General features: G+C 38.0%; 1 protein-coding gene across 1 annotated transcript in view; it reads left to right on the forward strand.

The window, feature by feature from the left end:
* NF1 (neurofibromin 1) overlaps positions 1–17376 on the forward strand; it is an 80389-nt gene that overhangs the window by 17866 nt on the left and 45147 nt on the right. Inside the window, exons 16-31 of the mRNA XM_010009099.1 lie at positions 1215–1338; positions 2608–2751; positions 3216–3462; positions 3783–3856; positions 3966–4049; positions 4424–4864; positions 5266–5405; positions 5959–6081; positions 6494–6577; positions 7210–7326; positions 8282–8463; positions 8569–8780; positions 9375–9536; positions 10522–10625; positions 11510–11645; positions 15593–15655. Of these exons, the coding sequence (XP_010007401.1) occupies positions 1215–1338; positions 2608–2751; positions 3216–3462; positions 3783–3856; positions 3966–4049; positions 4424–4864; positions 5266–5405; positions 5959–6081; positions 6494–6577; positions 7210–7326; positions 8282–8463; positions 8569–8780; positions 9375–9536; positions 10522–10625; positions 11510–11645; positions 15593–15655 (2437 nt within the window). The remainder of the gene's footprint in view (positions 1–1214; positions 1339–2607; positions 2752–3215; positions 3463–3782; positions 3857–3965; positions 4050–4423; positions 4865–5265; positions 5406–5958; positions 6082–6493; positions 6578–7209; positions 7327–8281; positions 8464–8568; positions 8781–9374; positions 9537–10521; positions 10626–11509; positions 11646–15592; positions 15656–17376) is intronic.

Raw genomic sequence — 17376 nt, forward strand, 5'->3', positions numbered from 1 at the left:
AATCTTCCTTATACTATACAAATTTAAAAAAACTATAGAAAACATTTACCTGGCTTTCTTAATGACTCTCTTTGGCCTGATGTTAAGGTGTAGAAATTATAATTTGAAAGGTTAGACACTTTTCCACCTCACCCAAGTACTTACTACTTGGTTGAATTCTGTCTTATCTTTTTGGGGTTTAGGGGAGTAATTCTAAACAATTCTAGAAGTGTGGGTTTTTTAATCTTGACCCTGAACCCTCACCTAAAGAAGGTAGTCGTTTGCCCTGACCTGTGGTCTCTATTTGTCATTCCTGTGTATTTAAGAAATTTTATTCATTAAAGTCATCTTGTTTTTTATAACTTCACAGCAGTTGTTATGGTTGATTTTTTTGGAGAATATTAAGGGAAATTAAGGTCCAAGAGTCAGAAATATACAAAATGCTAAACCAAAAAATAAGAATCTGTAAACTCAGATTTCTAAGAATTGCATGAGTTAAACAATTTTAAAAAGAAATCTTTGGTGGTCTAATCTGAATTGGTGCAGGTGTTGGTTTTAGAGGAAAGGGAGCAGCAGTCTGGGAGGAACACTTTTACCAGCAGCAACAAATGGATCTGCACAGCTGCTAAATCTTGCTCAAGAGGCTTGTTATGGAATAGTTTTGGGGCCGAACCCTACCTAGATGGGCAATCACTGAAGCTCATGACTGTAATTTCTAGTAGTAGAAATGAGTTTGTGGTCTGTTTGGGCTGGGGGAAACACCCTTTAAAATTGACACTAATTTGGACCCTTTGGCAGTTTTAACAGAGAGTGTGAGGCCTGAATGGATATGAAGTAGGAACATCCCTAGATGTGTTCCTTCCAGAACAGAGTTGAGACACGTTATCAGAGCAGTGTAGGTAAACTTGTACTGCCCCTGTCTGTGCTGTATCTGTTCTGTGGATAAATGGAGGACTTCTGAATGGACAGCCCTGGAGTCTGGACTTCTAACAAGTACCCAAGTTGCTTAACTTCCTCTAGGGAGCTAAAAAGACCAGCTGGGCGGTGGGAAGGGTCAGAGGGGAGCTTGTCATTCAAAGTACACACCAATATTATATCTGTTTTACATTTTACAAGATGATGCTAGTATATGTATAGAATATTCATCCTAATATTTCTATGTAACATGTAGTGATACATTAAAAACATGTTATTAGTAGATTATAAAGATAATGCTGAATTTCATTTTGCTGCAGTTCCCAAATGCTTTTTTATATCTGCAAGAAACTCACTAGTCATCAGATGCTCAGCAGCACAGAAATCCTCAAGTGGCTGCGAGAGATTCTCATCTGTAGGAATAAATTTCTTCTCAAAAACAAAGTAAGTAAATGTTAACATCTGTCTGTCAGGATCAGTAGAGTGAATTGCTCTCTGGTTCATCACTCCCTTTATTTACTCATTTCTTTTTATAATTGGAAGAGATTTAATAGCTATACCTACTCTTTTCTATAGTCCACAAGGTGAGGAAAATGGAAGGTTAGTTATGATAAAATATACTTCATGGGTGAAATAAAGTTTTCTTTTTGGATCTCATGTTCCTAGAATTCTGACTTCTTTCCAATAATCTCAAGAGACTTTTTCCAAGCCAAACACACATTGTAATGCTATACTTGCTGAAATTAAAACCAGACTTGCTATATTACATTTTGAATTAAAGATTTAGTAGAAAAAATAAGAGGGTTTTTTTTTTTGGTCTGACCTGAAAGTAGCTGTGCTAATGTGGAAAGGATCCTGTGTTATGTGTAGTATGTAATATGCTTTAAAAGTGCTCTTTCAGCAAGAGGATTTTTACCTTTAAATGACTTTTCTTCTCTTTTCAACTTTGGTAGCTCTGTTATGGATAGATGCTACTTTCAGACTCTGATGATGCTGAGCAGTAGGTTTTTTTCTTTTGGTGTTTCCAGCTGAACATACATTTGTAAAATATAATCTTGCATATTGCGACTGAGGACCTGAGGCTTTCTGGCTTTCTGTGACTTCAGGAAGACTTTTACATTTGACCGCTAAATGGAAATGACCTTCAAATGGAGAATATGCTTATTATCATTCGCCTTCCAGTTAAGAAGTAATTAGTTGTTTTTAAAAATCTCTTTCCTCTTAGTGCTTAAGAGGATGTTCGTTAATATCAGAATCAGAAAAAGATAAGAGTTGTTACTAGAGCTTCTTCACAATCTCAGTTCCTGCTTTTCTGATCAAATATAAAATGTACAGAGTAAAATCTGAAGTACTCCTGAGCTCGGCTTCTTTAGACTTAATTACGTCCAAATTATAATTACATTTATGTTATTATGTATTCTGTGAAGTGAAAAAAAGCCTATATAGTTTTCAGGAGGCTCCAAGAAAGGGAGGAAAAGGCATCATTTTGTGCTTACCTCAGGGTGATGTTTTTGGAAGATGGTTCTCCAGATAGTTTCTTTAGAGGAAGTATCATTCTCAGGTACCACTAAACTGGGTAACTTTAGAAAGCCCTGAGAGGACCAGTGTGAAAAGTACTGTGTGAAGAACTTCCTTCCTTCCTGAAATCTATACCTTCCACCTTAAAAAAAAAAAAATTAGTCGATTTATAATTTTTCTTCTCTCTCTTTGCAGCAGTCAGATCGGAGTTCCTGCCACTTTCTCTTCCTTTATGATGTCTCTGGAGGAGGAACTAGTCAGATTTCTCTTGACCATGAAGAGATGATACGCTGTACTCCAGGAGCTACCCTCAGGAAAGGGAAAGGGAATTCTTCCATGGTGAGTAATACATGGTGATTATTTTTAACACTGGGAAGGTGTAGCATCCCTACACATTATTCAGAGTTTTTAGTCAATGTTAATAAATCTGAAGCCTCACTTTTTAAAGAATCACGTCTACTTTTGATGTGCCGTGAAGGATCATTTAATGAAGCATTTTGGTAAGGTAAACTCTTGGACAGGCAGGTTTCTTAAGCCTAGCTTCACTGCTAGTTATAGCTGCAGGAAAAAAAGTGAAGAGGTTATTCAGAACATATTTTATGAGCCAAAACTTTGGTTTTTTTAATGTACACTTTTACAGTCTCAATCAGATTTTCCTAAGTATGGGGTTCTCCTTATGAAAGGAGTGGGTTCTTAACAGCATCAAACCCAGAGCTCTGATCTTGTTTAAGATGACTGTATTTTAATAAAGTTACCATATTTATAAACAATATTACCAAATTCAGAACTTTCTGTCTCCCAAGGAAAGTGCAGCAGGATGCAGTGGAACACCAATTTGTCGCCAAGCCCAGACCAAGTTGGAAGTGGCCTTATACATGTTCCTGTGGAGCCCGGACATCGAGGCAGTCCTGGTGGCCATGTCCTGTTTCCGTCACCTCTGTGAGGAAGCAGACATCAGGTGTGGGGTAGATGAAGTCTCAGTGCATAACTTTTTGCCAAACTACAACACTTTCATGGAGTTTGCGTCTGTCAGCAATATGATGTCAACAGGTAAGGATCATTAATCTACAAAATACTTTCCTATCTGTATAATAAGACTGGTTTTTCTGTTCTTTGAACAGGTTGAGATTGTTGATTTGATTCCTACTCCTGCTTTCACAGAAGTGTATTAATCAGCAGAACTGCTAGAAAGAATAGAGAATTGGGGTGACTGAGTTCAGGAGGTCTTGAAAGTATAACAGGAAGAATAATTATCTAAACAGTTTAAGGGGGTATGTTCCTCTATAGTTAATAATTGCTTTCCAAGATCTCACGTTTGATATAGATTGGTTTTCAAAAAGCTGAGGTAAATGTTCTGCTCTCCTTTATAGGGAGGGCAGCTCTCCAGAAAAGGGTGATGGCTTTATTAAGACGCATTGAACATCCAACTGCAGGCAACACAGAGGTGAGGTTTCTTCTCAGTTTATATACTCTTTGTATGCTTTTTTTTTTTTAAACAAAATACGGTTGCTACAGGTGGTTGCGAAGTTAAATCTTTCTGTATTTTATTTTAGGCCTGGGAGGATACACATGCAAAATGGGAACAAGCTACAAAACTAATCCTTAACTATCCAAAGACCAAAATGGAAGATGGGCAGGTGACTATGAGTTTTTCCTTGAAAGTTCAAAAGAAATATTTAAGCTTGCTAATTTGAAGGAATCTAATTTTAATCTAGAAAAATTACATTTACAGGCAGACTTAAGCTACATGAAAGTATTCCAGAAAAAGAATGGTAATCAGTTGTCCTCTGTGCTTACTAAAAAGCCCAAGAAGCCTGTTTTTTTCAGCTTCTCTAAAAACAGAGCCTCTTTTTTTATGTTCATACTATCACAGTAAGCTGTAAAAGGTCAATCTTAGACAATTCTTGAGACTAGAATTGTAAATGTGTTACAGAATACTTTAAAATTCTGATCCCTCTCTACTAGTTACGTTTCATTGAAGAGATATCATCTCCAGTTGTTCTTTTCCCAGGTTACTGAAAGTCTTCATAAAACGATTGTGAAGAGGCGAATGTCACACGTCAGTGGGGGAGGCTCCATTGACTTGTCTGACACCGATTCTCTTCAGGAGTGGATCAACATGACAGGGTTCCTGTGTGCCCTTGGAGGAGTGTGCCTGCAGCATCGTAGCAATGCAGGGTTGGCAACCTACAGCCCACCCATGGGCCCTGTCAACGAACGGAAGGGCTCCATGATCTCCATGGTGTCCACCGAGGGAAACGCAGAGACTCCTGTCAGCAAATTCATCGACCGGTTATTGACTCTGATGGTCTGTAACCATGAGAAAGTGGGACTGCAGATACGGACTAATATTAAAGATCTGGTGGGTTTGGAGTTGAGTCCAGCACTTTATCCAATGCTGTTTAACAAACTGAAGAACACCATCAGCAAGTTCTTTGATTCTCAAGGACAGGTAAAGTGGTGATAAGGTCCTTCATGTTTGTGGCTTGATAAAAAGCATCAGTCTTGTCTTTCATGTACCTGGTCGTGGTTTGTACAACAAAACTGCAAGTGTTGTGGTTGTATTTGACAGCCTGCAGGAATAATTACTGTATTTGTGATTCCAGGTTGTATTTAACATCAAGTAATAGAAAGAAATCTTAGTGAACTCTGAATACAGAATCTGTGAGAATGTTTTAAGATTCGTTATGGCTGGTATTGACATACTCAGTCTTGGCTTATATTGGGATTCTGTTAGCTTTGTGATAAGTAGAATAATGCTTGTCTCTTAGATTTTTGAAATGCTGCACTATATTTCATAAATACCCTTTATTTTGGTTCTGTGTGTAAAGGCCACCAATTTTCTTCCTGTAGGTTTTGTTAACTGAGACCAACACACAATTTGTAGAGCAAACCATTGCTATCATGAAGAATTTGCTTGACAATCACACAGAAGGGAGCTCAGAACATCTTGGACAAGCTAGTATTGAGACAATGATGCTAAATCTGGTTAGGTAAGAAATCTCCTTGACATTCTTATCCAAAAGCAATACGTTTAAGAAATGAGGTGTGGACCCTTTTAATTTGTTGGGGTTTTTTTGCTTCCATCCATGGAGAAGCAACAGCTGCTTTTCTGCTCATTCCTGCTCATGGTTCTGACAACTTCAGTAATTGTGGAGACCATTTTAGTGTAGCATAAAATACACTGATGAAGAGTGACTTTTCTTTAACCATTCCATAGCTCACCCCTGCTCTTACATTCCTGTTTTCTTTGCTGGGCAGTGGTGTTGGTGGTTAAAAACTAACTGTAGGGCAGATTTCTGTTCAGTTTTATACTAGTAGAAGACTTTTTCAGCCAGAAGAAATTTGGTACTGAGCTTCAGCTGGTGAAGGGCTGGCTTACTCACTTGGAATAAAAGACAAAAAAGGTAGCCCAAACACTTGCCAACCCATTATCCAACTTTGCTGGATCAGCCAGTGTGGAGCTGAGAAGATTTGCATATATGTGGGTCTTGTAGTATGGAGCAGCAGGGAGTGTGTAATAAATCCTTTTGTTTCTTTCTTCAGGTATGTGCGTGTGCTTGGGAATTTGGTGCATGCAATTCAAATAAAAACTAAGCTATGTCAGTTAGTAGAAGTCATGATGGAGAGGAGGGATGACCTTTCCTTTTGCCAAGAAATGAAATTTAGGTAAGTATTGCATTGTGTAATTTCTAGGATGGTGTTGTGTGGGTATATGTAGTTTTATTTGGTTACATGTTTAAAAAGTGAACTAAAAACTGTCTCACACCAGGATTTTTGTGGCAGGGATAGGACTCTTGTCTTCCTATTCATAATAACTTGGAGCTTGGTGCTGCATTAAAATTTTATTTTAAATGTGGGGATACTAAGCATGTAAAAACTTTTTGATACAGTCTGGGGTATTACTTGATATAACAAAATTAGTTCAATTCATCTTCAACGTGTGATGGTTCAAGTAGCTGTTGCGCTGCATTCGTTATAATTAAGAACGATGCCAACAGTAGGAATTATGTTTGGGGGAAAAGGTGTTTCAGAAAAGCCAAAAAAAACAAAGCTAAAGCTGTATGTCTGAATGTAATAGGAACAAAATGGTGGAATATTTGACAGACTGGGTGATGGGAACATCAAATCAAGCAACAGATGAAGATGTGAAATGCTTGACAAGGTAAGAAAGACTGTTCTTGAACTGTTTCTGAAGTTGCTTGCAGTGTTCCAGGTGGCACTTTATACCCACAGATGAGTTGGTTTGTGTGAACTTCCTTTAGCAGTAGTAACTTTAAGGAACAGATAAAAGTTGAGCCTAAATTTTGATGAGCAGCAACAGATTGATATTTAATTCATAATCTTAATTAATGTGGCTCTTGAGGTGTTGGGTTTTTTTAAATCCACTGATTGTATTTTATTCCTTTTTAATACCTTTCCTGATTCAGCATTAGGATTAAACATTTTCTTTACTGGTGCTATAACTTCATGTGATGCATTCTGAAGAATAAAATCACCAAACATAGTGTTCAATTTATATTTAACTGCTTTTTTGAAGAGATGAATTTGGTTTGCTGTTGTCCTTAGCCGATAGATGGCTTGGACCAATACCAGAGAACCTAACAGCTGTTTTCCTGGTGGACAGAACTTCACTAGAATAACTTTTCTTCTTAAAGATTCTTTCCACCTGCAGTTAGCTATATACTAGCATCAGTTAGGTATATAAGGAAAAGGGACTTGGAACTGGATGGGAAAATTATCAAGGGACTAATTCTGCTGAGCTAATTCACAGCTTCTTAAAACATTACTTTTCAGAGATTTGGACCAAGCAAGTATGGAAGCAGTGGTCTCTCTTCTTGCTGGGCTTCCACTACAACCTGAAGAAGGAGATGGTGTTGAGTTGATGGAAGCAAAATCTCAGTTATTTCTTAAGTAAATATTGACTTGTAACTTTTTCTATACAGCGACTCTAAGTAGGTGCACAATATGGCTTTTATTACGAAGTATGGGTTTCTCTTCTAGCAGAAATTATTTTATCCAAACAGGAGTGGATATGTCTCATTATGTCCCATTCTACCTCTTATATGTCCCATTCCACAAATCTCTGCCTCCAGTGGAAACATTTTCATTTAGAAAATAATGATAAAATTTGGCTTTGTTTTTGCTTAATGCAAATTTTAACGCTTAATTCTTGGAAGGCCTTAGCTTCCTTTAATATTATATTTTTATCCATGAAGCTTAAAATCTCATTCAAGACATCTGTTTGTAAAGGCATATCTGTGAAATTTATTTGCATGGTTTGAGAAAATTTGCATATAGAATCACAGAATTGTCAGGGTTGGAAGGGAACTCTCTAGATCATCTAGTCCAACTCCCCTGCTAAAGCAGGAAGGCTCAGAGCACATTACTCAGGAATGCACCCAGGTGGGTCTTGAATATCTCCAGAGAAGGAGACTCCACACCCTCCCTGGGCAGCCTGTCCCCAGGCTGTTACCCTCATGCTAAAGAAGTTTTCCCTCATATGTAAATGGAACTTCCCACGTTCCAGCTTGTGCCCATTGCCCCATGTCCTGTCACTGGAAACTTCTGGCTCCATCCTTTTTGCACCCACCCTTCGGAACTTAGAGGCATTAATAAGGTTTTCCCTCAGCCTTCTCTTCTCCAGGCTGAACAGCCCCAGCTCTCTCAGCCTTTCCTCATAAGGGAGATGCTCCATTTGCATACAAACTTTAGGATGGTGCATACAAATTTTGGGACCATGCTACAGGAGGTACTACTTGGGGCAGTGAGGAAATATTTTGGGAGTCTTACCATCTGTTTGCAACTATACGCAGATCTTTTGCCTTTGCAGAATCTCTGTGACTTACCCAAGTCTTTTTCTCTTTAGGTATTTCACACTGTTTATGAACCTCCTAAATGATTGTAGTGAAGTTGAAGATGAAAGTGCACAAACAGGAGGCAGGAAACGTGGGATGTCTCGCAGACTGGCTTCGCTCCGGCACTGCACGGTTCTTGCTATGTCAAATTTGCTCAATGCAAATGTGGACAGTGGTCTTATGCACTCAATAGGTAAAGTAGTTAGAGATAAATGTGCATAAATGAATACATAATGAAGACATTGGTATTTCATTTATTTTTACATCTTCCTTAGTAGTTCTGGGTTTTTTTAATCAGGCTTGGGCTATCATAAAGACCTCCAAACAAGAGCTACGTTTATGGAAGTCCTCACCAAAATTCTGCAGCAGGGAACAGAATTTGATACCTTAGCAGAAACAGTGCTAGCAGATCGGTTTGAGAGATTGGTGGAGTTGGTTACAATGATGGGTGATCAGGGGGAGCTTCCTATTGCTATGGCTTTAGCCAATGTGGTGCCTTGTTCTCAGTGGGTAAGTTGATTCATGCATTTTATTTCCTCTTATTTTTCAAAATATTCAGACTTGAAATAAAAATGGGTGCAAACGTGAAGGGTGTAGCAACAGCCTGCTGAAGAGAAATGAGATAGAGAAGTGTACTGCATCTAATTGCCAGAGATCTTAATTACAAACTGCATTTTGATAGCAGATTTTCAGTTAATGTTTAGGAATAATCTTATATACACTTATTGTAATAAATGCATCTGTTTGGGCTGGTTACTTATTACAGATGATGTGTGCTGTAATGCAGACAAACAGAACTGTATTGGCTCCTCTAGATTTTAGCAAGATCGGTTGGGCTTTGTTACACAGGAGAATAACTGCTTATCTCTCTGGACTAACCATTATGAATTTGTATGACTGGATATCATGAGGCAGATTTTTAGACAAGTAATAGCATAGGAAAGATTAAAGAGAGATTGTGTGCTTAATTTCATACTTACATGCCAGACTCAGCAAATCTAAAGCATTAGTACAAACTGCTTGGTGGGTTTTTTCATAATTCTTTCTGTCATAATTGCTTTGCCTCATTGCTAGTCAGGTTAACATTTCATTGCTTCTTTTAAGGATGAGTTGGCTCGTGTCCTGGTCACACTCTTTGATTCCCGACACTTGCTGTACCAGCTCCTCTGGAATATGTTTTCAAAGGAAGTTGAACTAGCGGATTCCATGCAGACACTCTTCCGAGGAAACAGCTTAGCCAGTAAAATAATGACTTTCTGTTTTAAGGTATGTCATTTCATCTTGCTCTTGGCTACAGATCACTTCAGTAACATAAAAAGTTTAATAATCTTAAAAGTACAAAATTACTAGTTTGTGGTGTTAAGCGCTTGAGTAACTGCATTAGACAAAAATAGTCCAGAGTTGCCTTTGGGTGTCAGTTTAAGTTAGTCTCTGCTCTCACATCTGTTAAGTTTGTGGAGTTTTGCTTTTAATGTTTTGATATTTGATGGACTTACTCTTGTAACTCTCTTATGCTCAGGCACAACTAAAAAAATACTTGGAACTGACTTTTGCCAAAACTTCATAATTCAACCAATTAACCTTGCAGTTAGTCCTCTTGAAAATTTCCAAAGCAATAAATGTTTCATCTTCTCTAGTCTGCATATTCTTCATGGAAAAGAAGAAAACTGATCAAGTAACAAAACGTTTCCAAGAGTAGTAGATTTCAACAAAGTTTATTCATTCTTTAGCAGCCATAAGTTTTTGATATAAACAGCTAAATAAAACTTTTACAAATGTTTATCAGTCCATTAGTCCTTTCCTAAGTAATCTTCAGTCATGCTAGGGCTCTTTAAACTTCTGATGATTTTAGTTATATGTGTAAGTCTGGGGCCAGTTCCAGCTTGAAGTCTGTTCCTGATGATCTTGTTCTAATGAGCAATTTAAAGATGGGGAGACAAGCTCTGAGGTCTTATTTAAGCTTCCATTTCAGTTTTAAAAGTTGTGTCTTACTTACAGAGATAGGGTGTTGAGTTGGTGTGCTCTAAATTATATTCTGGTTATTGTGGTTATTAAAGTGACCTATAGTTTTCTCTAAATTGGAAATTAATTAATTAAAATACTTGCAGAAATAGAAACACCAATTATACAGAACTCTGGCTTGTGCCAAAACCAATGAAGTGTTTTCAGGCTCTTATAACACAGAAAATTGGTGCGTTCCTGTGAATTGCTCTGTTAATTTGGCCACCTATTTTCATTTCTTTCTGCATAGGTATATGGTGCTACGTATCTGCAGAAGCTTTTGGAACCTTTATTAAGGACTGTGATCACCTCCCCTGAATGGCAGCATGTTAGCTTTGAGGTGGATCCAACAAGGTTTGAGATTCAAGGGCGGGGAGCAAATGCATTTATTTGCAAACATGATTCTCAGTCATTGGAAATACAATAGCATTCCTTTTTCCTAGTTGCAAATATTTTTCTCATACTTTGATACTTTTCCAGTCCTCACTTCACCAGACACATGAATTGTATTTTCAGGCCTTGTACCCAGGCAATAGGGTGCAGAGCTGTTCAGCACAGCAAAATGAGTTGCTGCATGTCACCTAAGGCTTGAGAGAGTGAGGAACAAAAGAGCTTTTGCAGGACCTCTTCTCCTACCTACTACTACAAACTTTTATGTAGGCCAGTAATGTGGGGATTTCCATTAGTACCAGAAGCATCTGCTATAGGTCATTGAATTAATTACAGAAGCAAGATGGAATGAGTCCATGTTGTGTGTAATTTTTTTGCTTTAATTTCTCTTCGATCACTTCAAGACTTGGATTTATTTAGCTTTGAATTATCTCCAACTCTTAGAAAAACTTGATGTATTTGTCTTTGAAGTAGCTTACCAGAAGACAGGCCTTCTTATGAATAATTTAACTCTCAAATATCAGTGTCTACCTCAAAAATTCCTTTCAGAGAGACCATCAACAAACTGATAATACAATTATCAGTGGGAATTATTTATGCATTTGTATGGAATGGTGCGAGAGGATCCCACTTAGAGCTGTCTGTTTTACTTAGTTTTTATTACTGAGTTTTAAATGACCTTATATGTGTAACTTATATAGTTAAAAAAACTGATGGGACAGTCTGTGTAACAGACTATAAATATTTCCAGAAGATTTACCCTGGGAAATAAGGTCACTGCCAAACATAAAAGTACAGCTAATATAATTTATTTGATTTTGGGTCATACCTTTATGGATCTTTTCCAGGCTGGAGCCTACAGAAAGCCTTGAAGAGAACCAGAGGAGCCTGTTGCAAATGACAGAAAAATTTTTTCATGCTATCATCAATTCTTCATCAGAGTTCCCACCCCAGCTTCGCAGTGTGTGCCATTGTTTGTACCAGGTATGCCTGCCCGGGTTGACTGCCCCTAAAATTTGGGATTTGTTTTTATAATTCTAGCAGTTTGGAGCTTGGTCCAGTAGTGGGTGCACTGTGGGCATTTCTTAAAGACTGTTTTCAGGTACGTTGATTAAATAACAGAAGTGTAAACACAGGGACTGGATGGTGTGGAAGAGCTGGGTTAACAATCAGGAGATGACTAAATACTGTTTTAAGGACTTAAATCACAACTAAGAAGTCAGACCTAATAAGGCAGCAATAATCTCTGCTTTAGCATCCCTATGGGAGGCTAGAGGTTAACTGGGGAGGTAATGGTTATCTTGCTTTTATCAGTTTATCATATGGGCCATCTATAGGGAAGGCAGCAAAAGGGGAAACTAAAAATAGTTGCTGGGCTCGGAGTGCAAAAATATGAACATAGAAACACTAAACTGGTTTATTTTCTATACAAGATCAATTAAATCAGAAATAAAGTTAATTATCAAAAGTCTTACTGATCATGCCTTTGATAAATGTTAACTTTGTGAAAAAAAATAGCTACTTGTGCCATTACTAACTCTAGATAGTTGTTCTCAGCATAAAAATAGAGGTGATTTCTTCAAGTGCATTTTTCTCTGAAGTAAATTTTTCCAAAAATTGTCTGTGAAATGTATGATTCAAGTCATTGCTTCATTGCTTAGTCATCTTACAGGTGGGCACAATCTTATGTTTTCTGCCTTTGATAGAAAAGCAGGTTATAAAGGGAATAAGATGTTAATAAGTAAAAAACCTGTATGATCTTCAGTGGGATTACAGTAATTACAAGTGTTAAATTTTAGAAGCTGTGGATTGAAGCTGAGTGTAATGGAAGGGAATAGCTGTATGAAATGCTGTTGGCTGGTTTTGGTAGAGAATTGTTTGTGATTGCATGTGCTTCCCTAAAGATGATTTGTGGATGAGGTCAATACCTTGCATCATTCAGGCTTCATTCTGAGCACATTCGGTGTGTCTTGGGATTGTGTTCTTAAGGCAGGAGTCTCTGGTTGCTGTGGGCAGCTGGAAGGAAAGCCCTTAACTTCTTCTGGCAAGGAGGTGCACTGGTGTATGATTTGGTGTATAACATTTGTCTTGGAACTGGGATGCTGCAGATGCTCTATATTTCAGAGGGTGAGAGGTTCTTGTGTTTGAGAGGTAGGATGACAACAGGAATACATTTTGGTTCAGAAAGTAAAATCTCTTCCTTCTGCTCTGGGCAACACGATCTGCTGGAGGCACTGTTGCCTGCCAGGGGCCTGGAGTGCACAGGGCTGCTCTGCCTGCACTGAGTGGCTGACCAAACGTTTTGAAAACACAGTATTGACAAATTCAGCAGGTAAACAGGAGGAAGAGAACGTGGAGGAGGAAGATAGATGTATTTATAGGGCTCTTTTAATGAGATGAATTAGAGACTGACTTCTATTTGTGGCTGAAGCTTTAGTGATGTCACACAAACCTTGGGAAGTCACTGAGCTAGGACCCTCTTTCTGTTTCTTTGTGGTACCATGTATAAACGATGTTCAAAGAGTAGAAACCTCCCTGAGCAGTGTGCTGTGCTCTCTAGAGGGAGTTCTGTTGTGGTGCCCCAGCCTCCATCCCCTGAGTACTCTGCTCTGTCCTGGCCCTGCTCCTCATGCAGCAGCTCAGCAGGTTCCTGAGAGCTGTGTTCGTAGGTCTCTCTCCTGCTCTTTGTGCATTTCTCACAGATTGAGCTGCTGCTAGAAATTCTGGGGACACTCCTTCTAGCCTCAGGGCTCAGAGGAAATAGAGTTTCCAGTCCTGCTGGAGGGCTGTCACAGCAGAGCTGTGCATGGCAGAGAGCTTGAGCTGTGCTCTCAGTTAAGCAGCCTGGGCAGGTCTGAAGTAAAGCAGGGAAAGGAGATTTACTGAGCTGTGCACACTGATGAGGAATAATAACAAATTCTACGCAGTGTAGTCTGGTCATATTTTTACAGTGGATGCTGTAGTAATAAATGAAGCTGCTGCCATCCTCAGAACTTGAAATTGAGAAGCAATGAATTGTGTGTTGTGACTGTTGTGGGTTTTGGGTTGTCACCATGAAGTGTTGGAATGAATTAGGTGTGCAAATGATGTGCCTTTCTGCTATGACAACTTGCATAAATGGTTTCTGAAGTAATCAGTTTCTCATAGTGGTTGTACTCACATTGGTGGGAGGTGGTTTTGTGGGGTTTTTTTGTTTTGATTTTTTTTTTTATTAGATTGGGAAATAATGAGGTCAAGTTGGGTTCCTTCAGGTTCAAATGGCCACAGTCTCACAGATGTTGACTGAGATTATTCCTGAATGCAATTGAAAATGTCACAAACAAGCTTTACTGTTCCTCCCGTTATTTGCTATTACATTGTCTTACATAATCTTCTAGAATTGCTTTTATATACTCTTAATGGGATCTATCAGATTTATTTCCCTTTCAGTGAAAAATGTGCAAAAAATACTCATCAGGTGTGTTTTGTAAATGATTTTGTAGCTACTTTTAATCCGTGTGGCAACATTATGGGAATGTTGTATTTAGGTGGATGTTGGGATCTATGCTGGCTGGTGTTTGTGTGACCAGAACAGAGACTTGAAAGGTGTTTTCGTCAGGAAACACCACATAACTACTTTCTGTTCTCGTTTGCAGGTAACCTGTGTTCAGCAGTGTAATGTGGTCACAAACAAGCTTGATCAGAGTAGCTCATAGAAAGAATTTGTGCTGGCTATTTCTTAAAAAACACATAAACATACAGGATTTTTTTTACTAGAGAGATGGAAATTTTGCTTGCATTGAAGACAGTAACCTGATGCACAGAGGATGTGTGAAGTAAGAGAACTCTGTAGAAATTACACAGACTCAGAAATTTGGCAGAGGCAGTATTGGGTAAATGTTAATAGGTCCTGCACAAATTGGAACTATTTAGATTTAGTTTGGTTAGCAGAATAGCTTTTAGTGACTGTTATTTTTTTCTTTTTCAGTCTGTCACGTTGTTAAGTTGTAGAAATTCTCTTTCCAGTTCCAGTTTGTGTTGTACCCTGAAGGCTTATTTGAACTCTTGGTGCATGCTTGCTCTCAAACTGCTGATCCTTGCTGGCTTTCTCTTGCTACAGCTGGGGTGGTGGTTGCTGTAGGGCTTCTCAGTGATGCTAATTGACTGTTACAGCTCATGGGAAGGAGGTGGGATTAAGCTCCAGGTCCCAAGTGTTCCCTGGTGCAGGGAGCTGCATTATGGCTTTGCTCAAACCCTGATGGGAAATACCAGACAATGTGGTGCTGCTTGGTGGGTCCCTTTGCATTGAAATGAAATACAGAAATAAGCACAATCAAGTCAGATATCTGGATTTGGAAATCTAGAAAAAATTAATGGAGACCTGCTGGCTTTTTTTCTTCCTCTTTCCACAGTGTTTTATGGCAACGTTTAGCTATTCAAGTAGTAATGACCATGGTGATTCACAGATCTAACTAAATTGAAGGACACACAGAGAAACATTGGGAAGATTAAAAACTCTAAATTTATTTTCAAAGTAATATGTGTTTGAAAGGTGTAACACTTCATACTATTCAATTATTATGATACTATTCATACTATTAAAATTATTTGGGGATGGTGAAATACATTTGAAAGCTGAATATACCCAAGTTTAATGCCCAAGATTGTCTATCATGAGCACATTAATATGGTTTGACTTTTAACCTAGCCAGAAATAGTAGAAATGATTGAAATGCAACATTTGCTTGTTTTGTATTTAGTGCTTTGTAAATAAGATGTAATCAAATTGTGGAATAAAAACTCCATCATCAGTCTTTAGTTTATATATTTCATTTTCTGTTGGTTATGTTTGTTACATTTTACTGTGTAATTTATGTACAAGTCAACATTGGTTTTTTGTTGCTGTATGTAGTTGGTGCTGTGACTTGTTTGTGCTCATCTCTGTTCTGTAGGCAACTTGCCACTCTCTACTGAATAAAGCTACCGTAAAAGAAAAAAAGGAAAACAAAAAATCAGTAAGTTTGGAGACCTTTTTCTTAGCCATTTCTTTCAAAGCACAACAGAAATCTTTTGCTGTTTGTTCAAAACATCTTCACTTCAGTCTATTTGACCTCACTGTAAAATCATTCTACTAATTCTGGCACAAAATAGCTTTCATTTCAATTAACACTGGAATTAAGTTATATTTAAAATATTCTCTGTGTGCCTATTTGAGTAAACAAAATACATTTTTAACATTACTGCTTAGTATTTAATGCTCTGATTCTTCTGCCCTTGCCACCATCTTCAAATTAAAAAAAATGTGGAAGAAAAATGTGGGTTTTTTGGTTTTGGGGAAAATCTGAGTCTATTTAGTTGTTTTAACACTGATAACTTGACTTCAGCTTGCACCCTGGGAGAAGAAAAATTAATATATGCGGGTTACTGAAAAGAGGTTTATATGATTTGTTTCTGGTATATTTCCTTTTATTTGACTTGTGACTAAGCAATAAAATTTAGCACTTGTATTGATTTACTGAGAAATGCAAATTTCTCATTTTAATTAACTTGCTGTGTTCAAGAGTTTAAATACCTATATTGTGATACAGTGGTGTTATTAAAAGTTAACTTATCCTTTCCTTTGACAGTGACCTCAAAATATAAAGTACCAGTTAAACAGAAGCAGAATGGAAATTTAGGCTTTTATTAAATATATTTTGCTGTAACTAAACACAATAGTCATCATATTTAAATGCAACATCTGTGTGCAGACTAGCATTTTACAGGAAAATACTGTCAGTAATTCCATCACAAGGTAGTGAACCAACTTGATATATCTTGATATATATGTGCTAATGGCTTTATCTCTTTTAAGAAGCATGATCTGAGATTGCACTAATTATGTTTTGAAGTACTTTAGTGAAACGGAGTTTGTTTTTTTATTTATTTTAAACAATATAATTTAAAATATGAAGCTGACTAATGTTATGCTGTGAAAAGGTAGAATCTGACTTGTTTTGGCTAACCTTTGTTACTCATAAGAAAATCTACATACAGGTTTTGACTCTTTGTAGAATAGAATCATAGAATCATAGAACTATTCAGGTTGGAAAAGACCCTTGGGATCAGCGAGTCCAACCATCATCCCTACTCTACAAAGTTCTCCCCTAAACCAGATCCACCAACACCACATCCAGATAACCCTTAAACACATCCAGGGATGGTGACTCTACCACCTCTCTGGGCAGCCTGTTCCAGTGTCTGACCACTCTCTTTGTAAATAAATAGTTCCTAATGTCCAGTCTAAACCTCCCCTGTTGCAGCTTGAAGCAATTCCCTCTTGTTCTGTCACTGATTACCTGTGAAAAGAGACCAGCACCAACCTCTCTACAATTGGTTGTAGGAACCGATGAGGTCTCCCCTCAGCCTCCTCTTTCTCAAACTAAACATCCCCAGCTCCTTCAAGAGTTCTTAATAAGATTGATTCTCTAGGTCCTTCCCCAGCTTCGTTGCCCTCCTCTGTCTTTGCTCCAGCACCTCGATATCTCTCTTGAATTGAAATTCTTTCTAAGGGATTTTGGACAGTGTGTAGGCAAGGAAATACACTGGCCACTCAGCTCTGGCTTGTTCTGTCTTGCCTTCCTTTGGCAAATCTGTTGAGGTGTGATGGTTCTGAAGAGTATTTCTACAAAGACCTCCTTCCCACAAATCTAAGATTACTCCTGAAACTTTGCAGCATAAGTCTTATTGCTGAAGA

This window comes from Chaetura pelagica, unplaced genomic scaffold, assembly GCF_000747805.2.
Source record: "Chaetura pelagica isolate M959 unplaced genomic scaffold, ChaPel_1.0 scaffold72, whole genome shotgun sequence".
Classification (NCBI taxonomy): domain Eukaryota; kingdom Metazoa; phylum Chordata; class Aves; order Apodiformes; family Apodidae; genus Chaetura; species Chaetura pelagica.